Source organism: Phytophthora sojae, assembly GCF_000149755.1.
Source record: "Phytophthora sojae unplaced genomic scaffold PHYSOscaffold_3, whole genome shotgun sequence".
NCBI classification, from domain to species: Eukaryota; Oomycota; class Peronosporomycetes; order Peronosporales; family Peronosporaceae; genus Phytophthora; species Phytophthora sojae.
Window position 1 is genome coordinate 5,896,236 of NW_009258117.1, and position 25,484 is coordinate 5,921,719.

Here is a 25,484-nt window from a genome sequence, read left to right on the forward strand (position 1 = left end):
TTCCGAAGATTGCCGGAGCGATGTTGCTTGCTAGAGACGTCGAAGCTCCGCTGGGGATGGATTGTTAGCAAGATGATCTTGTGCAGACTAAATCAGAAACGGGTAATCTCCTTTCGAAAACCCCGAATCAACCACACAACGAGCTCCTGTTGCTTCGAAAACGTCCTCAAGTTTAGCGTATACACCACCCCACTCTGCAATTTCGGAATCGTGCATGGCCCCTGGAGCATTGATAGCACACATGACGATGACTCCATTTGGTGCGAACACTAGCACGTTGCTGACATAATGCCCATGTGTCCAACCGTTATAAAATGCATTTTGCGGCACAGAATCGCTGGATTCTTCCAGATTCAGCTTGAGACCGTCGGCTACGGCAAAAACGTCGGGAAGTGCAGGGTACTTGGTGGATATAACACTTTGAAAGCTGATTACTTCACTCCTCGTTGGAACCCGCACACCAGCATACTCGTCGTTGGCTAGTACTTTTAGGAGAATTCTTCTTCTACTGAATCGTAGGAAAAGAGAGCAAACCGTGTTTGTGATGCCGAAAAGCATACACAAAACGTATTCAGAGTGTCCGGGTCCAGGCCAATGCCAAAGCTAGACTCATCGCTGCGGTCATGCTGCGTGGTCTCCCGCCAACGTTGACTTCGCGCTGAAGTTGACGGATGCAACCGTCAGTTGAATATGGGGAGTATGAGTCGTAGAGAGGAGCATATCGGATGAGCAGGTAGGCAAAAGTTGCATGGTCGAACCCCGTTAACGTGATCAAGGATTAGTTGCTGCCGGAGTTGAACAAGACAACGAACGGGGACATCGTTGGCGAGACGAGCTTGTCGAGTTACGCGTCGGTCGTGCCGACGACGCGCTTCGGCATCGAGTCGAAGTTGGAATGCTGTGCGTGGCTTACGGTCACGGCGTCGGCGTTGCTTGCGACGGTACCAGAAGGCGAGTAGAGCTGCGTGGTGCATGGCGAGGGGCGATAAAAGTGCAATGACATGGCACAGCTAGACGTGTGAAGCTTACAGGCTGCGGTGTAGACGAACTCTGCGGGTAAAGTCCACTTGAAGTTGATTTGACCCTCTGTTTTGTTTGGTCCATGGGTTTCTGGATACAAAGGTACATATGTACCAAAAGCTCAACCCCCTGGCTCTGGTGATATGATACTTTGGTATTTTGGTGTTTCAGGAGCGACCCATTATAGCAAGATAAGGAGTATCGGCCCTGCATCCGACCAAATACACAGCTTTTGTGCACGACGTGAAGGATTGCGAAGTGAGTTGAAACTCCCGGACACACAATTTTGGCAAGCAGGTTTCGCGTTATGAGAGTTGTCCGGCCCATTCTTCTCTCGTGCCGCATATCCGTGGGAAGCATAAAACGAGCCACCGCATACCTACCATATTTAGTTATATAGTAATGGGGGTGGTACAAAATGGGAATGAGTACTTTCCTACCTCGATCATCAATCACTCCACACAAACTTCTTCATAAAGACTTCGCCCGTCTCCAAAATGGCTCCTTTTTTGGCAACCCCATTATAACTAACCCCCCACAATAACTAAATAAATACGGTATAACTAAACCCCACAACAACTAAATACATACGGTAAAGCGAGCCACCCGTTCAATACAAAAACCAAGATGTCCTCCCCGAAAGAGGTATTTGCGCGCGCATTTTTTAGTGCGTGTCACATCGGAACCAGCGCTAAGCTCACGTATGCTGTGAGCCAAGATCACGGCCTCTTCGCCCCCACTTTCAGATTTCATTTTTTTCACTAGAAGCGGAGCTATGAGCTCTCAATTATGGCCCAAATTGGCCCGCCTAATCTGAGCCAAACGACGAGTGATGTGTGACACATAACGAATGCCTCAATACATGATGTGTCACACACCACGACTACATTCAAAACGTGAGTTATAGTGGGAGTGGCTCGCTTTGTGCTCACGAGCGTGGCGTCGATATCAGGTCTGCATACAATTATCAGGATAATTGAAAAGCGGCCCTTCATACGCTCCCACGGATACTGTATCTACAATAAGGCATTGCATTGAGATTGAACTTCGCAGTGTGACTGACAGACACACCCTGCGAAGCTGAAATTTAGCATTTCTTACATACCATATGGTATGGTAAGGTTTTCCTTAGATCGGCTCATAACGCAAAAATGGGTGACACCACACATCGAGCAGTTATACAGTAGACCATGTGCTCGTGGTCTTACCATCGTCCATTCCTTTTTGAAACCGCCTGCAAATTCAAACCTTTTGAGGGCTTCCTGCGTTTATAGGATTAATAACATACGCATTCGTTTTTGCTTATTTGTAGGCTCCTACAGTATATGTCTGCTGAAAAATCGCAGAAAGGCAAGCGAGGCAGCCCAGGATTTACTAAGGTCCCCCTAGGGGCCCTAACTACATGTGGCCAGTACCATAGCCAGGCATCAACAAGCTAGGCACTTGGTACATAAACAATCCAAAGTACCTAAATGGAGTTTTCAAAATGTCCTTGTTTAAGAGAATGGCTTCAGGCTCGGTTCTATAGTAAATAGTGGTCCATTGATGGTTATGTCGTTGGTAGATGTATTTCTCGGTGCTTTTATCTTATCTAGCGCAGTAGCAACTGGGCTAGAACTACTAGAACCACTCATTCCGTCGTCGCTATAATAACCACTGCCACCACCCTCCTCCCGTTACTTTCGTCACTATGCCTTCAAGCTTCGCGCCAATATAATTCGTATTAGCTCGATCTCCCTCTGCTCTGTGCATTTGGCACGCCAATGAAGCTTTCATACATGACAGCGCATTCCGCGGCAACCGTACCTGCCAAATTATGAGATGGGGCTGGGTCGACCAGGAAACCAATATACCAAAGTAAGTTTTTTTAAATAATAAACTAACTACATGTAACCTGGCAATCGACTTATTATCAAATCTTCGTTACCTTACATTGGCTTGAGGATACCACAGAACGAGCAAGGATCAGCTACACTGTACCTGCGCTCTGTTGCGCATCATGGAATTTATCAGATATTATGAGCTCTCTAGCTTGGTGGACCTGGCATCACCACCACACAGACTGAAATTCTTGATCGACGCAGTGTCGGGACTACCCGTGAATTAGTCCCGGTGTGAGAACGATTCACACTCGGCCCCATGAATATATCTCTTGCCAGGAACACAAACACTGTTGATAGCGACTTGTAGAACACATTCGCTAAATCATATGCTTCACTTGCCATATTAATATATAGATCTTTGTATGGTGCCTAATTCAAGATTTCCAAAGTGCCGATTTTAAGTCCAAATGGGCATTAGGCACAATATCCTAGTTTGTTGATGCCTGACCATAGCCGATTTACACTGTTAGCTGAATCACACCGTACCTAAGTTAGGTTGTGTCCTAGCGATGAGCTATCTTGTGATGGGGTCGCCGGGCCTCTGGCCCTTGTTCAGGCCCTGGTTCAAGTGCTGGCACATGTGCTAAGCTCCAATTACTGAGGCATTTGATTGGCTAACAAAAACCGGTACAATGTACCGTTTTGTTCCCAGAACACCACTTTTCAGAACACTAAAATCTGGTGTTCCAGCGCTGGCACATTTGTGCTAGGAATCAATGAGCAAGGACGAGGCGATTTCCTTCTGCCCTGGCCAATCAATGCTTGGCAGGATACGTGTGCTGCGGGAGCGGTGGATTGCCATCTCCAAGGCGCCCGAATCTCGCTATTGCGGCGTTAGTCCAGGAGACGACAGGTATCTAGGATAGCGCTTTAAACTAATCATATCATTGAGGTCATTGCGCACTTATTCGCATGCTACCATCTCATCAATAGCATAGGGAAATTATGTGACATTGCGGCAACGCTGTGCCTTCATCTCGTGCGAAAACAAAATGAACGGGTGGTCCGCAAACTAATCACTACAGAACCCACTTGGACAAGCCGTAGCACACGTTCTGAAAATACTTGGTCCAAATATGGGTCCTACTCTCACATCTGATATTCTAATAGCGGGAGTCGAACATCTCAAAAACGCCAAAAATAATGAGCAAAACCGAGCCAGAATTCTGAGCAGTAAAGTGTCGAAAAGATGAGCCATTTTCGAGGGGGGGAGTGGCTCGATCCCTCCATTTTTCGGACTTAGTCGAGTGGAGGGAACTTTTCCGCCATCTGTCCCACTACAGATCCCGACCAGTATCTTCAACAAATGATGGTGTGAAACTTTCTAGGGAATTCTGATTATTCAAGAGACATGCGATACCAAAGTTGATACTGAGAACAAGGTAATTTGATGTAGCCCTTTCTAACAGCATTGAATAGCTAGAACGTGTATCACAGGATATTGTACAATAGGATAATTTAGAGGTATTTGTAGAGGAGGGAACAAAGAAAGGAATTGCTTGTCTCTGAAATGAGCAGCTCATTTCAGAGATAAGCCACCTCCGGAGGTGGCTTGTTTCAGAGTTAAGCAAAACGCTGTCGAGATTGTGAGCACGGCCAAACTCAAAACTTGAGCACGTTTTTGGCAATGTTCGACTCCCCATAATAGTTTTTGGTCACGATTTGTGTTACTTTGAACTTTTGGCGGTACGGTACACACAGTGATGCAGACTTCTGTGACACGGAAGCTTGTCGTGCAGTACATGTACACAGCGGACCGAGTCACGCTCAGCAGACAATGCAGTGATCATTCTGACCGGATTCGTCCATCCCAAGATAGGGTTTCGTCGAGCGCGTTCTCCGCATCTTCATTTAGCCAGGACACGTGTAAGAAGTTCCGTTCAGTAAGTGTTTCACGAACCCGTCGTCCACCAGTTCAGCTCTCAGTTTTCAAGCTGCGCACAAGTACTGACGCCAATACATCCACCGGAAACAGCTATGGCTGCCCAACGATTTGTGCTGCTACTGGCTGCTGCCATCCTCCTCGTGGGTAATGCTGCTGCCACACTCAACGGAGTCAGCCAAGCCGTCAGCATCCCTGCAGACGAGAAGCAGTCGGCGCATCGACTGTTGAGGTCTCACAAGTCTGGGAACGTAGCCGACGAAGAAGAAGAAAGATCTTTCGGCAGCGCGAAGGATCCAGACGCGGTGTCCACGAAGCTGGGATTGGCGAGCGTTCGAGGACTGGCTGACAACTTGGACGTCGGACAAAAGTGGTTCAAGGCGATTTTGAAGTTCAGGGCCCCGAAGAAGGCAAGCATGTACTTCCCGGACGAGTACATTTGAGACGACGGCAAACAAAATGTTACTTATCAACCTAAGTACGAATCGCGATTTAGGTGCATAATTGGTAAGCGGGATGTCTTCTCTTTCGTTTGAGCCCCTCCCGAGCTTCTGGTATGAAGAAACGACCGAGAACGAGACCGTCAAAAAATATATGTCCGACTTCAACCCCGAAAGGGAAATTGTATTTTGATGAACTGGTGTAAAATTAGTCAGCGAATCCGACAATGTTGTCCGTTTTAGCTAATTCGAAGCCTAACAGTGTTAGAATCTCACTTTTGTGCCGTCACTTTAAATCACCAGGGGTATATTTTTGATTTTTTTTAGAAAATTTGATACCTGGATGTAAGTAACATTTTCAATGAACTGTGGACATAAGTATCATAATGATCGACTACAACCTTGGGCTGCCTATTCTTGCTCAGCAGGCAGATCCGCAGTAGCTTTGTGCTTCTGTTCTTTTGCGTCTTCTTTGCTGCAGTAGCCCTCTTCTTTGCTGGGTTCTTTTTCGTCGCAACAGCCTCCGTGATACCACGCTGGTCTTGGTTAGCCTTAGCCGCTACGGCCATTGCCGCGCGATGCTCACGTCGTGCTTGTTTCCGTGACTTGGCATCTTCTCCTTCCTGCTCGCTAGGCTTGGCGTAGAGGGGATCGCTCTGAAATTCAGCAGGAACGTAGGGCCTGATGTTGTGGTACATCTGCGCAATTTTCTCGGTGTTGCGGACAGGAGGGGACAGCGTCTCGATATGGTCCGTCATCATCCGCTGCACCTTCCCCTTCGTGGTGAAGATCCCGTCAATTTGACGGCTCAAACTAATCTCTACAGGTTCGCTCTCGGGGCCTTTCTTGCAGACAACGACGCCCGGCTGCGATGCGTCCATCGTGAAAATCTGGAACTTCTGGATGCCGTCAAGTCGTTTGTACAATTAGGTGAGAATAGGTTTGTAGGACTTGAACGCTGAGCTTCCGCGAGGCAGATGCACCGTGATTGAGCTCTTGGACGCCGAACTAACACCCTCTACGAGATGGTCCATCGTCCAACAATCCACTTTGGCCACGTGCTTGCGGATGTGGCCGAAACCACGGTCACAGGAGTTCTTCGTGTGCCCTTTGACGAAGAACTTGTAGTCCACGTACTGTAGAGCTCCCATGTGTACTTGCGCCAATAGAAACTTGATCACGTAGCTGTTTTTGTTCTGCCCTGAGCAGTTGTCGGCGTACACGGTCAGCCGAGTCTTCCCCGCCGGTATGATCTTGGTGCTGATGAAATGAGCCAGCATGGAGTTAATCTGGTCGCTCCCTTTACCGTTCGAAGTCTCGTTGTACAGATAGTTGGTTTGGATTCCTTCGTTCTCGTAAAAGATACCGAAGCCGCTCACAGAGACCAGCGAACAAAAGTACCACTGTGAGAGGGTGTTGGACACGCTCGGAAGTGTCAAGTTCTGGGGAAAATCCATCACGATGACAGCGTGGTTGACATCGGTAGAAGTCTTGTCCGTCTTGTACTCCCGCCTGTCAGCCATCAAACAAAATGTTACTAACATCCAGGTAAATCTGCCGAGTAAATCAAAATGTTTCTTATGTCCGTATACAAAACTTACCGCATTCGACGCGCAGATTCTGTGTGCCGCCCCAGCGCCTCCGTCTTGTCACTGGTTACGCCGCCGCGCATTCCAGCGTGGTAAATGGAGCAGACGTCGCACACGTTACTACGTGGCGACCGAATTCGAATGGTTGGACAGTGAAGCGTCAAAAGCTTCCTCATTGTCGACCGAGCGGTTCACGGACGCGCAAGCCCGCCTCAACAAACTTGTGCATTTCGTCGTAGATGGTATCCCAGGTGAAGTGCGCTGGTAGTAACGTGTACATCTCGCTGCTGTAGTATTTCTGCGTAGTTCCGTCTTTCTTCTTCTGCATCCGCACTCGAACCGGCACAACCTCGCCGACCTCCTCGGCAAACGTCTGGAACCATTTCACCAGCCAAACAACGTTCACTTGAGCTGCATGCGTGTTGAGCCGGTTACCATGCGTCTTGATCGACATGTTACCGTCTCGGATGCGCATCTTGTAGCGCTGCAAGGTAATGGGGACTACTCCATAGCAGAGCGCGAAAGTGGGTCGGCACACATGACCTACGTAGGGGAGGATGTACGGAAACTTCTCACGGTCACCCCGTCCTCTCTTACGCTCAACCGTGGGGGTCTGCATCAACACAGCCAGGAGCGTGTACAAGCTCGTGGTGCGCTCTTGCTTCGTCATCTGGTCCAGCGAACACAGCAAGAACTCCAACTCACGAGCCTTGCCCTTGACGCACTCGTTCTCACACGCGTCCGCATGAATCACCTCAGTCACACGGGCTCGAGGACTCGCGTCATTCAAAAAGATACTAATATCCTCTTCATCTTCGGCTTCACTGCTCGCGCTCTCTGCTGTGAGCGGTTCCTCGTCGTCGCTGCTGTCCTCGTTCACCTCACTCTCACTGGTAGCAGTGGGATCGACACCACAGACAGAATCGTCGGCAGAATCAGGCTCTTCGTCTGCTTCGCGACGCCGAGCAGCAAGGGGTGCCGTGGCCGACAGAGTCAGCGCCGTGGAGGGGGACGTTGTGGCCGGCGGAGTCAGCGCCTGGGAGGGCGATGTCGTGGCTGGCGGACCCGACGTCGCGGCTGGCGGACCCGACGTCGCGGCTGGCGGACTCGGAGCCGTGGCTGGCGGGCTTGGCGCCGAGGTGGCCGGTGGCGAGGCTGAGAGAGGCAACGCTGGAGGTTGCGCAGGCTGTGCAGTTGGCGCTGCAGCGCGCGAGGTCGGTGCTGTCGGCGTCGTGGGTGGTGTCTGCATGGCTGTAGGTAGTGGTCCGAGTGGCTTTTCGAAATGGTATCCGTGCCGATACACCCCCTTCAAATTTTTGAAAATCAAAACTCCTCGTTTTCTCACGACTTCGTTTAGTTACGATTTTGAACCTGGCCTCTTTTAAGGCGATTATCTCGATAACTCTAAATGGTGGATAAGTAACATTTTTGTTGCCGTTGTCTCATTTACAGTACACTGCTAAAGACTCACCCGGAGGGAGACATTGCGCTGTTTTTCCAGTCCCTCAAACAACGCGCGAACGTGAAGCCTCTAGCAAAGTCGCTGCAGAAGTATCAGTTCCAGTTATGGTCGAACAGTAGGTACGATCAGGCTCGCGTTGAATCACTGCTGGGTGTCTCGTTGGCGTCATTGTCGACTTCTGACCCGCGAGCGAAGATCGTGATGAAGTACGTTCTGTACAATGTCGGCGGATACATGCGCCACATTTATTGAGACACCTACAGGTAGGTGATCATTTACTGATCTCAATATACAAAATTTTTGTAATCCTGTCTTTTGATGGGAACCACAAATTTAGGACCACCAGGTTTTTTTGTATGAAAATTAGTCCCAAATACTCCTCCGTATTAACATTTGATCCCCACCACTTATAACAAAAATGCTCCGTCGCGCTCGAGTGGCTCGGAGTCTCCAGCCGCGGCGCCGCCTCGCTGCCGCATCAATCTCCACGAGCGCGCGCCCGGGCTCGCTACTCGCCTACGGCGCGCGCATCCTGCGCTGCACTGACCCGCTCGAGAAGGTCTCTCTAACCTTCGAGTGCCAAAACCGGTGGAACTCGGACCATTTACCAGTATTTTGCGAAGCGCAATGGGGCTCCCACTTCCCTCCAGACCTCCCAGCGCGAGGCCCCAAACCGGAACTTTTACCGCCCAAGCAGATGCCGAGTATGAAGCAACTGCAGACTCAAGCCAGTATACCGGTAATTATGCTCCACGCCCTGGCGCACATCGAGTTGGGCGCCATCGACAATTACTGGGACACAATTGTGCGCTTCGACCCGGTGCAGCACCAGCTACCGAAAGAGTTTTACGACGATTTCCTCAAAGTGGCGGCGGACGAGGCGAGACATTTCAAAATGGTCGACGACAGATTAAGGGAATTGGGCTCCGAATACGGGGCATTGCCCGCTACGAGGGCTTTATTGGAACACGCCGCCAACACTGCGGCAGATTTGGCCGCGAGGATCGCAGTGGTGCCGTTGGTGCAAGAGGCGAGGGGCTTGGACTCCGGCGACCGACTCATCCATCGGATCAAGTCCATGGGGGACAAGGCCTCGGCCAAAGTGGTGGAGCAGATTGTCTGGGAGGAGCGGCAGCACGTGCGGTGCGGCATCAAGTGGTTCAAGCATATTGCAAAAGTGCAGAACAGGGAGAAGGACCAAGTTGCGTATTTTCAGGAACTTGTGCTGCAGTTTTTCCCCGACGGATTACCGGGACCATTCGATGTTGAAGCGAGACTTGCATCAGATATGAGCACGGAATGGTACCAACCGCTGGAGAGTAAGGTGGCGCACTCGTATCCACCTCGGAATTCCAGCAGTGAATCAGAAGAGATGAAGAAGAGCGACGTTGAAGAGCAGAGTGCGAGTGTGGCAGCGTTTGCAGCCAGCAAGAAGAAGGTGATCTTGGCGGGGTCGGTGTGGCCCGAACGCACCAGTTCGGCGGCTGGAGTTCGTAGCGCGGATATTATCAGTGTGCTGCAAGAACGGGGATTTCAAGTGCTCTGTGTGTCTCCGAGCCGGCTGAATGATCACACGGCTCGACTGGAAGAGGAGCAGGGGGTGCGCAGCATGCAGGCGGACGCCAATACGGATGCGTTCCAGAATCTGCTGCTTGAAACGATGCCCCAGCTCGTGGTCTTTGATCGATTCATTGCCGAAGAGATGTACGGATGGCAAGCGAAGAAGTACGCGCCAGAAGCACTACGCGTGCTCGATCTGCAGGACGTGCACTTTGTACGTAAAGCTCGGGAGTTTGCGGTCAAGAAGCAAGGCGTGGGGTTTGAGGATACGCTGGATGGTCAGCGATTGGACATCGCTCCGGTCGAAAAGATTGCCATTCGCGAACTTGCGTCCATCCACCGCTCAGACCTTACGCTGTACGTGTCAGACTTCGAGCGCGACCTGCTGATCTCGCGCTTCCAGGTTCCTGATTCGGGTTTGGAGCGCTGCGACTTTTTCTATCCAGAAATTGGTTCGACGACTTTAAAGTCGTTTGATGAACGAAAGGATATTGCTTTCATTGGTAGCTTCAAGCACGCACCCAACGTCGACGCCGTCGAGTGGACCAAGAAAACTCTCCTACCGCTGTTTCGCAACATTGGCGGGGAAGCTGAGGTGCATATTTACGGCTCCTACGGCGAGTCCAAGCGCTTTGCAATGCTGGACGACCCGACACAAGGCTTCCGGATGAAGGGCTTTGCGCCAGATGCACACGACACGCTGAGTCAGTACCGCCTGAGCATTGCGCCGCTTAGATTTGGTGCTGGTATCAAGGGTAAGATCGCGGACAGTTGGTTTGTTGGTACGCCCTGCGTGAGCACTTCGATCGGCTCCGAGGGTATGACTCTGGAGAATATGCCGTGGGGTGGAGCTGTAGCCGACGACCCGCAGGCGTTCGTTACCGATATGCAGCGACTGTACAACGATGAGCCCCACTGGAATACTGCGAGAGATGCGGGTGTTGTAGCATGCTCGGAACGATACGATCGCTCGCGCAATGCTGATAGACTGATGGAGCGTGTGGAACGTGCTATGAGTGAGAAGCACGCGCTTCGTGAGAATAACTGGATGGGGCGCATTCTCTGGTCCGAGAAGTTCCGTGCGACTGAGTACATGTCGAGGTACATTCGCGCGAAAAACGGGGCTGAATAGATGCTTCGCTTTTGTTGTACACAAAGTCTGTTCGTGTGAATTAGTTTTTTTTTTGGAGGGGGGGGGGGGCAAAGTAATCCAGAGATGAAAAAAATGAAGACCCCCTCAAGCGGTGCGAGGGCAACGTCTGTGAGAAGACTGCTGCAGTCTTACACGCCAGAAGCAGGATAGGAAGCTTTTCCTTACGGGGATCCAAAAACAACGAACAACAAAGCTGAATTGGGGGTGCAATTACTGCCAAGTAACGTAGAAACCAATAGGGCGATGGAGTTGGCTATCGTCGGGGATAGGAATCTCATCCTGACGTTCACAAGGAAAAAATCGCCGCGAAAACCAGCCCTACAACTGATCTACTGTACACCCAGTGTAGACGACCGGCGGGCAAGCTCAAAGTCAAGGACTGGAGTCATCTCTACCGCGCATTCAATAAGACAGCAGAGCGATAAGCCATCCGAAGAACGATCAGCCATCGCAGCGCTTAACAGAACTAATTCGAGGGATATGGCACATCGGATCGAGAACCACCAGAAAATACAACAACGTCCTTCAAACTGGGTCCGGAGACGAACATCGCTCTCATGCATATTACAGTGGTCATGGTATTCTATCACCAAGGTTTACATACTTAATGCAGTGGTATTAATACGTCTCCTTCTAGCTCATCTCCCATGCACCAATAACTTCTACAGCTACTTAAATACAGCGATACACGGCGAGTTACAACAAGTACTAGTAGTTCTACAGTGGTAGTACTGCTAGTAGTATTTTAATTGCAAGATTACCTCCTGACGGAGATCCCTCCATTTGTTGTCTTCTGCGGCCCCGACCTGACAGGTCAAGCCTGGTGACCCCTCAAACGACGCCCACCCTCGTCCCTGCGGTACCTGCCTCCGTGCGCCAGTTGCAACTTCGGGTTGTCGATCTGGCCCACGTGGAGGTAGCACAAATTCCCGTAGGTTACACCGTCACTTCGCGGAAGGTTTGAGTTCACGCAAGTAATGTAGGCGGACGTGTCGGCGATCAGGAACGAGGCGAGTACGGACGCAATGGCGAACTTCATGGCTTCGGACTTTAGGCGTGTGGTGGGAGGCTTTCGATGCGGCGAGGCTCTCGGCAGGTTTGCTGCAGTGGGTTGCTGGTAAAACGCAAAGTGAATAGGAGTGTCGGTTGGTGAATCTAGCTTTGACTAGAGAAAAGGTAACACAACAGTTGTTGCAGCCAATCTCAAGCACAATCACGGGAATCTTCACAACAGCCTCTTGCTCCACAAGCTCACATGGATTACGGTGATGCCCACTTCCGTCACCACGAGTTGTAATCAGGCACAGTCTTCTTCGTAAAATACATGTACTGGCGTTCATCATGCAAGTTGCACGATGAGTGCAAGTGATGAAGCGCAACTTGTTCACAGTGCATCACAAAAAAGAGCAAAAGCGTGTAATCTGGGCTCCCACGATGAGACCCCCCGGACACTTCAGCCACTGGGGCCTAGCGCCACCGCTCTGCTTTTCCCGTCTGCGCTGCGCGAAGCTCCTAAAGCTGCAGGGGTGTTGGGCTGCTACTCCTCCCAACATCGGCAATGAGAGGCTCTTTCAGGTCTGAGCTGGAGTTACGGAAGGGCTCGTACATGTAGCTGGAGCACCAACGACACCAATTGCGAAGCACGAGCGGGAGGAATTATCACGATGGTAAGGCGATGATAATACGCATGGATCTCTTTTTCAGATAGCTTCGCCTTCAAGACCCTACAATTATTTCGTGAAGGCTTACCGCTTCTGGTGGTTGATAAAGCGCAACGCTGCTAGCGCTAGAAGTCGAAGGGCGACGACCCAGACTACAACAATGGCAAAGTTTGACCAGATCTCGCTGTGCTTTACCTCGAAAACGCTCTCCAGATATTCCTTCACAGTGAAGTCTTCGGGTAAACTTGGTGGCGAGTTCGACATGCGCTGGCAACCAAGCTGACTACCGTCGCCATCGCTAGGGCAGCCACCGAAGACAATTGCAGACAAGCTGGCAAACGTTCGCTTGTGCGGGACGAGGTGGTGTAGCCACTGGTAACCCTTAGGGATTGCTCCGGCTGGAGGATTGAAGCCCGTGAACAATGTGCATGTGGAGCCGATAATAACCGTGAAGACTGACGCCACTTCGATGCTGGGGAGCGCGTAGGCCAGGAGCTGTCCGAAGTACGCTTGGACCAACACAAGTGCCGATAGGTTGAGCCAGTACGCGAAAAACTCGTAGACCCCAGTGAAGCCGACCATGGGGAAGTAAAGGGCCAAAAAGACCAAGCTCGCTCCAAAGCAGTACGGAATCTCGACCAGCGTTGACACCACGAAGTACCAAAAGGTGCTATAGCTTTCACACGATCGCTCGCGGTAGTATGAAGCCCTCTCTCGGTATGTGATCGGTAACACGGCATTAAAGGTGATGTACGTGATGAAGGAGGTTGTCATGTACGTCGTGCCCAGCCCCGAGTTGACGCCCTGGTACGAGGAAAATTCTTCGCCGATGAAGGTAATGCCGAAAATCAAGCCTAGCACCACCGCCACGATGAAGCGCGTCAAATTGTACGACGCAGTCCTCCAGTACAGGTCGAAGAAGCGCTTGATCAAGAACTTGGCCTGCGTCAGGTTGCCGGCTGCGCGCTTCTTGCCAAATACGAGTGCTGGTACATTCGGCGAAGGTCGAGTCACTCCCTCACGCTCCAAGTTCGCTTCGAGTTGCTGAGCTTGGACACTTGACTTGAAAATGTGTACGAAGTCGGTCTTGTTGCCGTTGTCGTTGCCCACTCCTGCGCCGATGACCCCCAGCATCCACGTCGCTGGGTTGTAGTCTTTCTCCAGCTTCGCCACACCGTCGATGAACTCGAAGTACTCGACCAGCTTGGTCGCCTTCTCGCCTAGATCCCCAAAGAAGACCATCTCTCCACCGCGCTTTAGCAGCAACAGACTATCAAACATTTCGAACACCACAGCCGACGGTCGGCTGGTGGATCGTGCACACAACGGTGCGCCCCGTGTCCGCCACCTTGCGCACGCCGTCCATGATGAGCTTGGCCGATCGAGCGTCTAAGCCGCTCGTGGGCTCGTCCAGGAACAGCACGCTGGGCTGCGCCGCCAGCTCCACGCCGATGGTCAGGCGCTTCATCTGCTCCGTGGAGCTGCCGCGGATGATCTGGTCGGCGATCGGGTGCAAGTCCAGCAGCTCGAGGCACTCGTTCACCGAGTCGTACTTCTGGCTGTCAGGCACGTCGGCACCTTGGCGCAGGAAGGCACTAAACATCAGCGCCTCACGGAACGTTGACGCGTCGGAGTGGATGTCCATCTGCTCGCAGTAGCCCGTGGCTCGACGAATAGCGAGATCCGTGGCAGGATACCCATTCAGCATGATGTCGCCTCGGATTGTCCCCCCAGTCTTCCGTCCAGCGATGACGTCCATGAGCGTCGTCTTACCAGCGCCGGAAGACCCCATCAGCGCAGTGATCGTGCCTGGTAGGGCAAACCCACTCACACCCTTGAGCAGATCAATGCTGGACTTGGCGTTCGTCGGATCTGGCACGGAGTACCACAAGTCTTTGAAGGCCAGCGTCACAGGAACGAAGTTATGCTTGTGTGCTTGATCATCTTTAACCCCAACCCATCACGTCCGAGCCAAAGTGTGAAGAATCAGTCTTCGGAGTGTGCGCCAGAACGTAGTTTTCCTTGACCGCGTTGTCCTTTGAGCTCAGTGTCAAGGTTGGAGGGCTTTCTACGCACCAGTATTCCAGCACGAACAACGCCATAACCATGAAAACCACATACGCAGCGACCAGATACACGAGGCCAAGCCACAGCCAGTACTTCTCCGTCTGAACATCAAACAAGCTCAGCGAGTACTCGCCCATCGTTATCCCGTACCTCTCACAATAGTTCACATCCCGGTAAGTGCACACATCGAACGCCGTATCCGTGTACTGATTGACAGCAATCGCGCGAATGCCCCACGTCAGCGGACTGATCCAATAGATCCAGGAGAGGTACACTGGAATCTCGCCCTTGGTGATCACGAAGCCTGAGTAGATGGAGAACAGCAGATCCGAGAGCAACGAGATAGCGTTGGCCACGTTCAAATCGGGGCAAATCACCGCTAAGAAGAAGAACCAGGCGCCAAAGACCATATTCGTGAGAAAGAGCAGCAACTCGAACAGCAAGAAGCCTTGAGCCGAGGCGACGAAGCCGCACATCCAGTACATGATGGAGCCAAAGATCAACGTCTCGACCACGGCCAGCGGGATTTGACTCGTCGAGGTTGCCAGGACAAACGACGAAGTGCGGAAGAAGTTTGCGCGGCGCTGCTTCTTGAACACGTCTCGAATGGCGACAAACGCCGGCACTTGGGCGGACTGGCCGATCATCACAAAGCCAGTGACGACGTATCCGATGCCCATAACGAGCTGCGAGTCGACTTCGTCGAACTGGAAAAATGTGCTTGCGTTCAGCAGCCCCAGTGCGAGTGACATCACGATCCGACTGACGATAAGCACTCGATCGCGCGAAAGGAGCGTTAGCTGGCGTCGAGCGAGCGTCCCAGCACTGCTCCAGAAACTCTGGTTGAACTCCGGCATCGCTTCAATACGCTCCGAAGTGTGCACCTCTCGGGACGCACTCAACGCGTCGTGGATTCCGGTAAGCATCCATCCATGGATCTCCGAGTTCTCGAACGCCTTCGCAAACTCATCCGCTGTTCTCGGAGCGACCTTCACCTCATATTGGTGCTGCTTGCTGGTCCCAAGATCCACTAAAAAGTCGGCGACGTCGCGCTGCGGAGGGCAGTTGAAGCCGAGAGCCTCAAAGTAGCCCAAAACCGCACTCCGCGGTCCATGGTGCATGACATACCCGTCGTTCAGTAACATCACGTCGTCAAACAGAGCAAACACTTCGGGTGGCGGTTGCAACAGAGAGATCACCACGGTTTTACCGAACGATTTGGCCAGACTGCGCTGTGTCGAAATGATGTCGAACGTCGTGGCGCTGTCCAGTCCCGTGCTGATCTCGTCCATCATGAGCACGAGCTTGTTGCCGAACGCCATCTCGCCCGTCGTCACGCGCTTGCGCTCGCCACCGGAAACTCCACGCAACATTTCGTCGCCCAGGACGGTGTTCTGGCAGTTCTCCAGACCTAATTGGTGAATGACAATGTCCGAGTGGTGCTCGTTCAGGGCTCGAACCGCGTCCAGCGCAGTCTGGTTCTCTTCAGATGACCCGTGAACGCTCTGCTCCTCATCAAACTTGGACAGAACTCCACCGCTGCAGGCGTGCGCAAACTCAAGCGTCTCCTTGACCGTGAGCGTCGGATAGTGAACGTCGTGTTGACCCACGTACGACACAAACTCCGGTAGTTTCTTCCTCAGCTCATGTTGCTCCTTACCGCTGTACGTCACATTCCCGTCCACCGTGATGTTGCTGGTTATCGGGAAACGTCCGCTCAGAACCTTCATCAACGCCGACTTGCCCGATCCAGGCTGCCCCAGTACGAGCGTCATGGTACCGGGCTTGAACGTGCCAGTCACATTGCGGAGGATCGGCTTCTTGACCACGTGCTTCTTGGCGGTCGCTCGTAGCAGCGCGCTCTTGACGACGTTGGAGATCGTGGGGAGCTCCGTCTCGAGTTGCGTTGCGTCTTTCACGACGATATCAGCCGAGAGGGATAAATTTTCGAAGGTGACTTCTATCCGAGGGAGTGGATTGCCAAGAGTGCGTTGTGTTGAAGCCGCAACGTGATCGTGGAGAGCTTGGGACCCCTTGGCCAGCATCGCTTCACTGGCAGCACTGCGATCCCCTATCGTCGACGATTGTGACGTCTGCATCAGTCGACGGAATATTTTTTACGTTGTGGAGCGACTTGGGGTCTTGAATCAAGGAGATCCGGGAGAACGGCTGGAAATTCGTGAATGCGTACGCATGAAGTGGGGGTAGCAGGCAGCAATACCGCAAGACACGCCTGGTGCGGTTATACGACCTCATCTCATCCAGCGATTGGAAGTGCTGGGTTAGCTAAAATGGTTACTCCTCCTATGTACGATGTTTAGGAAGGCAACAGTTCGGGACAATTTTTACAATTCAAAACAATTTTCAATTATTATACTAAGTAATAACTAAATTCAGTAGTGGAGTTTACTACGTACACAGCAGACGAGGATTTGCTATCTTTTATAATTAGTGGTTGAATAGTAGTAGCCACATTATACGTTGTGTAAGTGCCCCGAAACATCACTATTTCCAGTGGACCGGTTGGCGTTGATCTGTCGCGGCCATGTTGTATAGATTTCGTACAGATTTCCATAAAACGGCCACATCTGGACAAGTTGTCGCCAAGATCAACTCAACAGATTTTCGCGAGCCCGTCCTCAAGCACCTACATCACCGGCAGAGGCAGGCAATGAGGGGAGATATGTACCGAACCCGAGGTACGGCATCGAGCTGCATTTGTGCTGCAGGAATGACGCTGTATTCAGGGTTAGCATCGCGGCCACTCTTGCTGGTGCTATCGCAATCTTGCGATAAGTGCCCAACCGCTTCAACTTCAAAGTGTGCAAGTAGCAAATTAATCCATCTACTGTAGAGACCAGTTGGGCGGCTCAACCTGAGATTTGTACAAGAACTTTTACAAGACATGAAATATGTCGGAATCTAGTAAATTACCTTATTTTAAACTATCAGCAGTCAACAGCTACTGAGATGCAAACGCAGCTGCAAATGTAGCAACAACCACGATATATTATCGAGACTCGACAATCGAGTTATTGCAGCTACACGGAGTGCGTCCGTCTCATCACGCGACTTTCGCCACAGCTTCCTTAAGCGCGTCTTGCGGTTTGTTACTCTCAAACAAGGCCTTCACTTTCTTCAAGTCAGCACCCTTAGCTTCCGCATACTGCAGCGTATACGTCTTCAAGCTGTGGTAGTATGGAGCCTCCTTGAAATACTTCATCGTCTTGGCGAGTGAGAGGCGGATAGCCTCGTTCTCCAAAATGGTATGTCCGTTGTGCAGCTTGTTCAAGTCGCTTGGCTTCACGTTGCGCGCCATCATCCTGTCGAACAGTTCAGTCTGCAGATTCTTAGCCACGGGTTCCAGCTCAGGGCGCTTGAGCGATTGAAAGACTGTTGCCAGCTTGAGATCGGACGGTTCTTTCTCTTTCAGCAAAGAGAGCGCTTGGCGGTAGTAAGCCGAGTCGTCCAGCTTCTGGATATACGCGAGCCACTGACGGAGTGGCCCGTGAGTTGATTCAATCGTGTCAACGCCTAAAAGCTTGTAGATTTTCTCTGGCTTGACACGGGATTCCGCCCACGCCTTGATCAACGGTGCATGACTCGATGAAAAGCGCCCGGACAGCCAAGCCTGCATGCTTTCCGCGAAGGCCTTCTCGTCGGGGACGCTATGGAGCCGAATCGACATGTCCGTCAACTTCTCAACGGAAATTTTGCGCTCCCGAATTAACGTCTCAACGGCGTTGAGGGCTAGCCGATCGGGGGCGATCCCGTTCTTAACACCCAGGTCCTTCACCCACCGTAGGAAGTCGTCGGTATTCTCAAGCATCTTGTTGTTCTCAAGCGTCTTGGCAATCTCGAGTTTCTTGGCGTTCTCGAGATTCTTGTAATTCTCGAGCTTCTTGATAGTCGCAAGCCTCTTGTTCTTCTCAAGCATCTTGATGTTCTCGAGCTTCTTGGTTTGCTTCGTCTTTTTACCCAAAGCGAGTACCTTGTTTTTCAGCTTCTTCAAAGATGCACTAGTCTTCTCGGCAACAGCCGACAGCCCCGTTCTCTCTTCTTGGACGCCATACACCTCTGCGTCCTTGAGCGATCTCAACAGCCTTGCCGTTAACAGCTTCCCGGGTGCACGGTTCCTGGCAGACGCAACAACGCCAGTAGTGGCAATGAAGGCAATGCTGAGGACCAGCAGCGCGACGAATGGACCGCGCATACTGGGGGCCGACGGCTTTTCTTCTTGATGTTGTTCTTGTGGGTCTGCGAGAGAATTGCGGAATGCCAAACCAAGCGCACTCAAAAGTCTGATTACTGTCATCCTCCCGTAAACCGAACTTGGCTATTTTTTTGGATGTGCAGTCTGCATTATCTCCCAAATGGTTTTTCAGCCAGTAAAACCGCAAGTGCCGGTCCGGTATCCGGATACGCTTAGTAAATATGAATGCAGCCACTAGCCTTACTCATTAGCCGAGCAAGGCGGGCTCTAGTCACAGCAATTGCAGAGTATTCATATCGGCTTGGAGAGAATGTACGTAGGTAGCTTTATTTTTTAACTTAAAAGTTGCCTTCCGAACCTTGAGATTTTATTGTGAATTCAAGTACCGGATATAAAGCCGACTTTATATATGCAAGTTCAAAAACACAAAGTTTATCATCCAACTGGTTTTGGTTCAGCAAGACCGCAAGTAGCGTGGCGGTCTGGAGAGAGGCGCCTTATTGGTAGAGGAAGCCGGCTCTGATCACAACGACCTCACTCAGAAAGATTCGGCGAGAATGCCTTATTGCATGTTAGGCTTTATCTACGTTTCAGTTGGTGTTGCCCTCCACATTTTCTCACTAAAATTCAAAAACCAATTGGTAAATCCTGCAGCGGCATCAACCGCAGCCTTTAGATCGTTGTTTTTCAACAGCATTTTGACCTGTTTCAGCGCCGCATCTCCACCCTTAGCCGCCGCAAAGTACAAGGTAAAAGTCTCCACCGCCCGGTATCTGATGTCTTCCTTTTTGAGCAGCGATAGGGGAGTGTCGATCATCATCTCGAAGCGTGCCGGCGTGGCGTTCATGTCGATCAGTCGCTGGAACGCGTTGCACTGGAGGTTCTCCGCAAGCATCGTCACAATCAAATTTGAGTCTTGCTTGAGCAATTGCTCTTTGACCGACTGGAAGAGGGTCACTTGATCCAGGTAGGGAACTTTCTTGTTCAACATGGTGCCAATTTGAAGATCGGTGATTGCATCGTCCCCCATTTTGACCCTGTACTTCTCAATGTACCACAGCCACTGACGGAACGAGGTGCTTGTAGCCATAGCCTCCTCTCCTGGCTGTCCAATTCGTAAGATTCGGTAAACCTCTTCCGGTTTGACTCCAGATTTTGCCCACGCACTGTTCATCGCAGTACGACTGGCTGGCGAAAATATCGAAAGCGACTTCTCCATTTCTTCCGCGAATTTCCTTCTCTCTGGAATGCGTCGAAGTCACTCGAAGAGACTCGCGATCTCTTTATCGGACTTGGTGTTTTTCAGCATGTTCATAATGTAGAAATCCGGGAACGAGGAGCCCCCTTCCCACTTCGCTCTGTAGTCATCCACGTACTTGAGCCACTCGAGGAACATGGGGTTGTTCTCGAGCTGCGCGCCCCGGAGCTTGTACGTCTCGAACATTTTTTTTTTCGGACTAATATCAAGCTTGATCGACGTTTTGACCGCCCACTTTGCAGCCGCTTACTTCACAGCCTCCAGTGGCTGTCCGAGGGCGATTCTCTCTTCCTCGCCACTCTTCACTGGTGCTGCAGCGATTGAGCTCATCGCTCTTGCGGCAGTATCGGCCTTAGGAAAGTCGGCTTGGTCATACTTCAGAAAAGAGTACGAAGAAACAGCACCGGCGCACAGTAGGAGCACATGGCTGGCGGCCAGTAGCGCGACGAAAGCCTTCTGCATGCTGGCGTTGGGGTACTTTTCGTGTTGGACGGTCTTCTTGCGAACAAGCGGGGAAACTCCGAAGTGTGCTAATGTAATAATGCAAGCCTAGTAAGAAAACGGATTGGTGTCCTCAGACCCGTAAACAGTGTTTTGGATTGCTGGACAGCACAGCGTTAGGATTATCTTGCAGATACAGCAGGCCATAGACGATTATGGGCTTAGAGCTCGTAAGCAGTCAGCCTGAAATCACTGCTTATTAGCAGACTAGTGTACACACGAGCATTCGGCAATAATGCAGCGTCTTTAGCGGGAAATGAGGAGTACATTCGGAATTGCCAACCACTCTGTGTAGTACTTATATGCGACGGTCGAGGATGATCTAGCATTCGGTAGAGTGTTAAGCTCCGCAGCGGGCATGTTCTACTCTGCAACTGCGTTCTCTCCTCTCACTCGAGCGGTATACTTGGCATAGTCCTCACAGATACTCCTCCCTCGACTGTTCGAAACACCACCCGGGGCGTTTGGAATCGTGCCTTAGATCTTCCAAGCGAGGCAAACAGCGTAGCCACCTCTTCTTCCGTCCTCTTCGATGCCAAAAAGGCGTAGACATCCTTGGCCGTGAAGTGGTATGCGCCTAGTGCATCCTGGCAAAGCTTGACGTACTTGAACCACTGGAATCGGCAGCTTCACGTCCGCCGCGCCTAGCAGTGAAAGTCTGAAAACTTCCCTCAGGTTGATTTGAGCCGTCAGCCAAATCTTGTTAGCGAGAGTGAGCTGATGGGTTAAGCTCCAACGCCATCATCGCGAGCCTCGATGGTACCGGAATGGAGCTCCTCTCTTTCGTCCCTCTCGTTGTTTTAGGCACCGATCTCTTCAGAATCTTCAGCCTCGTACGATCTCAAGAACCTCTGCGCCGATGTTTCGTGGACAGCGATGGAGGGGGAAATTGTTGGGTCGGAGCGATCGGCTTCGAGTCGATGGATCGGTGGGGTGCTAACACTGCATCGATGACCGCGAAGAGGGCAGCGAGGGTCAACAGTGTGGTGTGGCGCATACTCATGCGCTGCTGTCCTGGAGCTTGGTGGGGATTGGAGCTGGAGGGCGAATTGAAAAGTGAGGAGGTGCCGGGGAGAGCAGCCTCCACTCTTCCACTTGCACCGTCATAATCTCCAAACAGGTTCAACGTAAACCTCGAACAAGTGTAGTCATTCTCTCGAGTGGTTCTCCCTAGCCGGAGTTCTGTTACTATAGACTAAGGGATACCCGGAGGTTGGAGCCGTGATTCGCGAAAAATATAGATTTAGTGAAGTCACTTGGATTTCTGTCCAATAGTATTGAAAAGGAGCAACAAAACCCTGCGTATCCATCCACACACGGCAGCATTTTCTTACAATAACTATGTCTGAAAATGAGACTCAATGGCTCGCGTTGGCCTAGACATATCTCTGGCCACAGGATAACTTTTTATTATTATTATACAAGGCTTACAGTTAAAGGACATCAAGATCGCCCTTGAAGGCCACTACACTGAAGATCGTCTCATGGAAATGTAGCCATGTTGGTGCATAGTGTCGTCGGCGCCACCTGTTCCGGCAAGTGACAGGCCGCCAGCTCAATTCAACATTTGGTGATCCAGTAGTCGGGGAACGGACTCGTTGGCCGTAACGCACCAGCGGCAAGGCAAGGCAAGGGCGAGAGCTGCATGGATGGAGGTGGCCAAGTTGCGCCAAGACCTGACCCAATGCTGGCTGGCTGAGGCGCTGGTGCAAGTGCTGGAGCGAGGGGCCACACACCCCATTGGACTGGACAACGTCGCGTTGATCTCGTTGGGCGACGCAGCCGTTGCGGGGCAAGGAGTGGTGCTGTCCAAGTTACTGAGTGGCTTCTTGCGGCAGAACGGGACGCTGGCAACTTCCACCGCTGTGTGCTACAGCCATGTGAAGGATGTCCATGAGCTGCAAGTTTGGACCACCAATGGACGTATCAACCGCGCGAGTGGGACGTTGGTCGTCATTTATGCGCCGTGTGAGGAGGACCAAGTTGCAGCGGATATTGTGAGGGGGTTAAATTGTTTGGAGAGAGGAGCGGTGCTGGTACTGCACAACCCGGTGGGGCTTTTGGGGTTGGAGGCAAGCAGCAGGGCGACGAGTTCTACTTCCTCGAACTATTACCACCTCGAACCTGCTGCATCTGAGGATTGGGGGAGGATGCTCAAGTTTGTCGCTCAGCCGTTGGATTGCCTGCGGGATCAATGTGGTTGGCACTTTGTGATGGAGATCGTTCAATCTACACAAACGGCGGGATGTGGGGGTGGGGCTTCTTTTGGAGAAGCGCGAGCGACCATGTTTTCGGCGATAAACCAGTTGCCATTCCAGCTTCTGCTGCTTGTTTTGCGATGGAGCCACTTCCACCCGGAGATCGTGCGCGCTTGTGCTAAGAAGCTTCGAAGACAAACGCGACTTATCCCTCAAGCACGCGTGTGGCAGGAACTTGCGGAGCTACGAGAGCGAGAAAGTAAATTGTGGACTGGACTGTACCCGAACACCGACCAGCAAAGGCAGACGGAATCACCGGAGTACTCAAAGCAAGAACAAACACCGTCCCTCTTGTGCACGATGTCTCAGCCTCAAGCAGAGTCATCAAAGCTCACTCGGCTATCTGAGTGCTGTCTGTGGGATACACAAAAGCAATTTTACAAGGATCAAGGGATTCGGGCGTGGAGTTCTGGCGCTATCCCCTTTGGTGTGTCGAGTAGCTCCTTCCTGGCTGCATCTTACGCGCGTGTTGTGGTCGACTTTCTGCTAAGCAACGCTGATCACGTTAAACCTTCAGTTAAAAACAATGGTCGGCCGAACTGCTTCGTGTGGGAGGCAGCCAGCGGCTCATGCAAGTTCCTGCACTCGTTCATGTCGCACTTTACGGATCTCGTGGAGGATAACGATGAGTTTAGAAGACGAGGGTTGGTACCGCTCGTCGTGGCCACGGACTTGAGCAAACAAGTGCTGAGTTCTCGTCGGCAGATGGCTTGCTTTCGCCCGTTCATTGAGCGCGGTCAGCTGGACTTTGCCATCTTTGACACGCACGAGTTTATCAGTGGAAGTTCTTCGAAAAAGACGCTGGAGTTGGTACATGCAGGGCGACAGTGGCGTGTCGGCAGTGACGGTCCCGTTGCGTTGATAGGCAACTACTTCCTGGATTCGCTCCGTGCTGACGTATTTGCCGTAGCCATTCAACAAGATAGTCCAGCGAGCATTGGCTCAAGTTCCAACGGCGGTAGTTCAAGTGAGCGCGTCGTGATTCAGGCAGCTCTACTGGATAGCGACACATCAAGTATCGCTGACATGGACATTTGCCTTCAGCCTATTGAAGATCCAAGCACACGAGCAGTTTATGAAGACAGTCGACTGAATGCCACGCTCGTCCAAGTACTAAACCAATTCCGATCTCGTGCTGGTACTGAACCGGTCTCATCAACCGGACTGGTCCTGTTTCCTGTTGAAGCGTTTGAGTTTTTCCTCACGCTATTTGATCGTGGGAGCGAGTCGGAAGCCTTTCCCATTGCCGTGTTGGCTGGAGACGCGCGCTTTTCGTTCCGAGACGCCATCTCAAGCGCGTTCATCACAACAAAACCCGCTGAAGATGGCTCAACTGAACAGATCAGTCTCGAGCTACCGCAGCTTTCTCCTCACCCAGACTGTTTCTGCCTTCCTGTAGACTTTGAGATCTTCAAGCTCTTCATTGAGCACCTCGGCCGAAGTAATTCCGACATTACTGCGAGCTCGGAGCTTGTTTCCGCACCGGCAAGTGATACCTTTGACGTGTTTTTCGCCACGATCGAGCCACAGAAAACTGCAGACAGGTCGATCACAAACCCGTTGGTCGCCAGCTTTAAGCACCAGTTTTCGCGCTTCACTCCGGGAGACTGCGACTTATTGTGGGGCATGATGAGCTTCGACGACGGCGCGCGGTGCTTTTCTACCGATACACTACTAGCACTGCTCGCCCAAACGGGCTGGGACTTCGATTTGTTCGTTGTGTTAAAGTGGGAGCTGCTGAACCGGTTGAGGCGACAAGAGGGCAATAGCTCAACAGAGAAGAAGCACTATCAGCAACTCGTGGTCGAAGCAGGCACAAAATCCTGGAGGACATTTTACCACATGGAGCAACAAAGTGAAACGGACATCACCACACGAGGGATACGACTGCAACTAGCACGCTGGTTCTATGGTAAGACCCCGCATCGTATTGAATGAGTTCGAATACTTAGTTCTGACACTTTGAATGCCCATGCTCAACAGAGCTGGAGGCTTTCGACAGCGTACAAGAAGTTCTGAAGCCCTGGCGAAACGAGGCCCACGAAGACTTCAGCACGGAAGATACAGCTGTCGTCTACCTTCTTGGGGTAAGTTCACTGAGAAGCTGCTGGAGTCCTATCAACTCGTATGTTCTGACATGTTTGTGTGTTGTCTGTAGCTGACAAGTTTGCGGATGGAGGAGTACTGGGCTGCGCTCGCTTTCTTCCGAAATTGTGCTCGTCTGGCACCGACAAAACTCAAGTATCAGCGCCAAGTTGCACACACGTTAGTCGCCCTGCAGACTTTGAGATCTGCGTCTAACAGCTCCAACGAATCCGACGGAGCACCTTCCTCCTAATAAATACACAAAGTCACAACGAACTATGGCGAAGAAACAACGATGAAGTTGGTCGGAGAATTGTCTATGAATTGTTTAAAAACTAGTTTAGTATTTTCCCGTACATGATCTCTACGACATTGACATGTATACACACACACGCGCGCGCTCCAGCTGCAGCCAAGAACAGCTTGACATTTTACAGCATCTTCATTCTTCT

The 25,484-nt window shown here is 51.5% G+C and overlaps 9 protein-coding genes across 9 annotated transcripts; 3 read left to right on the forward strand and 6 right to left on the reverse strand.

Annotated features, from left to right (window-relative positions):
- Positions 1-87: 87 nt before the first annotated feature.
- On the reverse strand, positions 88-576 carry PHYSODRAFT_489004 (hypothetical protein; the record flags this gene model as incomplete). The annotated part of the gene is made up of 1 exon (XM_009525569.1): positions 88-576. A coding segment is annotated over one exon (489 nt), but the record flags the coding sequence as incomplete, so codon positions are not given.
- Positions 577-4,880: 4,304 nt separating this feature from the next.
- On the forward strand, positions 4,881-5,228 carry PHYSODRAFT_285565 (hypothetical protein; the record flags this gene model as incomplete). Its single annotated transcript, XM_009525570.1, has 1 exon — positions 4,881-5,228. One exon carries the CDS (start codon positions 4,881-4,883, stop codon positions 5,226-5,228), a length of 348 nt encoding a protein of 115 aa, XP_009523865.1.
- A 482-nt stretch (positions 5,229-5,710) lies between these two features.
- Positions 5,711-6,106, reverse strand: PHYSODRAFT_412094 (hypothetical protein; the record flags this gene model as incomplete). The annotated part of the gene is made up of 1 exon (XM_009525571.1): positions 5,711-6,106. A coding segment is annotated over one exon (396 nt), but the record flags the coding sequence as incomplete, so codon positions are not given.
- Positions 6,107-6,151: 45 nt separating this feature from the next.
- PHYSODRAFT_490530 (hypothetical protein) lies at positions 6,152-6,682 on the reverse strand (the record flags this gene model as incomplete). Its single annotated transcript, XM_009525572.1, has 1 exon — positions 6,152-6,682. The coding sequence occupies one exon, from the start codon at positions 6,680-6,682 to the stop codon at positions 6,152-6,154; it is 531 nt and encodes a 176-aa protein (XP_009523867.1).
- A 2,012-nt stretch (positions 6,683-8,694) lies between these two features.
- Positions 8,695-10,968, forward strand: PHYSODRAFT_350705 (hypothetical protein; the record flags this gene model as incomplete). The annotated part of the gene is made up of 2 exons (XM_009525573.1): positions 8,695-9,611; positions 9,684-10,968. The coding sequence occupies 2 exons, from the start codon at positions 8,695-8,697 to the stop codon at positions 10,966-10,968; spliced, it is 2,202 nt and encodes a 733-aa protein (XP_009523868.1).
- A 1,766-nt stretch (positions 10,969-12,734) lies between these two features.
- PHYSODRAFT_329176 (hypothetical protein) lies at positions 12,735-16,762 on the reverse strand (the record flags this gene model as incomplete). Its single annotated transcript, XM_009525574.1, has 3 exons — positions 12,735-13,904; positions 13,951-14,522; positions 14,608-16,762. 3 exons carry the CDS (start codon positions 16,760-16,762, stop codon positions 12,735-12,737), a joined length of 3,897 nt encoding a protein of 1,298 aa, XP_009523869.1.
- A 1,019-nt stretch (positions 16,763-17,781) lies between these two features.
- On the reverse strand, positions 17,782-18,930 carry PHYSODRAFT_285566 (hypothetical protein; the record flags this gene model as incomplete). Its single annotated transcript, XM_009525575.1, has 1 exon — positions 17,782-18,930. One exon carries the CDS (start codon positions 18,928-18,930, stop codon positions 17,782-17,784), a length of 1,149 nt encoding a protein of 382 aa, XP_009523870.1.
- Positions 18,931-19,513: 583 nt separating this feature from the next.
- Positions 19,514-20,149, reverse strand: PHYSODRAFT_299007 (hypothetical protein; the record flags this gene model as incomplete). The annotated part of the gene is made up of 1 exon (XM_009525576.1): positions 19,514-20,149. The coding sequence occupies one exon, from the start codon at positions 20,147-20,149 to the stop codon at positions 19,514-19,516; it is 636 nt and encodes a 211-aa protein (XP_009523871.1).
- Positions 20,150-22,839: 2,690 nt separating this feature from the next.
- PHYSODRAFT_313491 (hypothetical protein) lies at positions 22,840-24,885 on the forward strand (the record flags this gene model as incomplete). Its single annotated transcript, XM_009525577.1, has 2 exons — positions 22,840-22,911; positions 22,996-24,885. 2 exons carry the CDS (start codon positions 22,840-22,842, stop codon positions 24,883-24,885), a joined length of 1,962 nt encoding a protein of 653 aa, XP_009523872.1.
- Between the last annotated feature and the right edge of the window lie 599 nt (positions 24,886-25,484).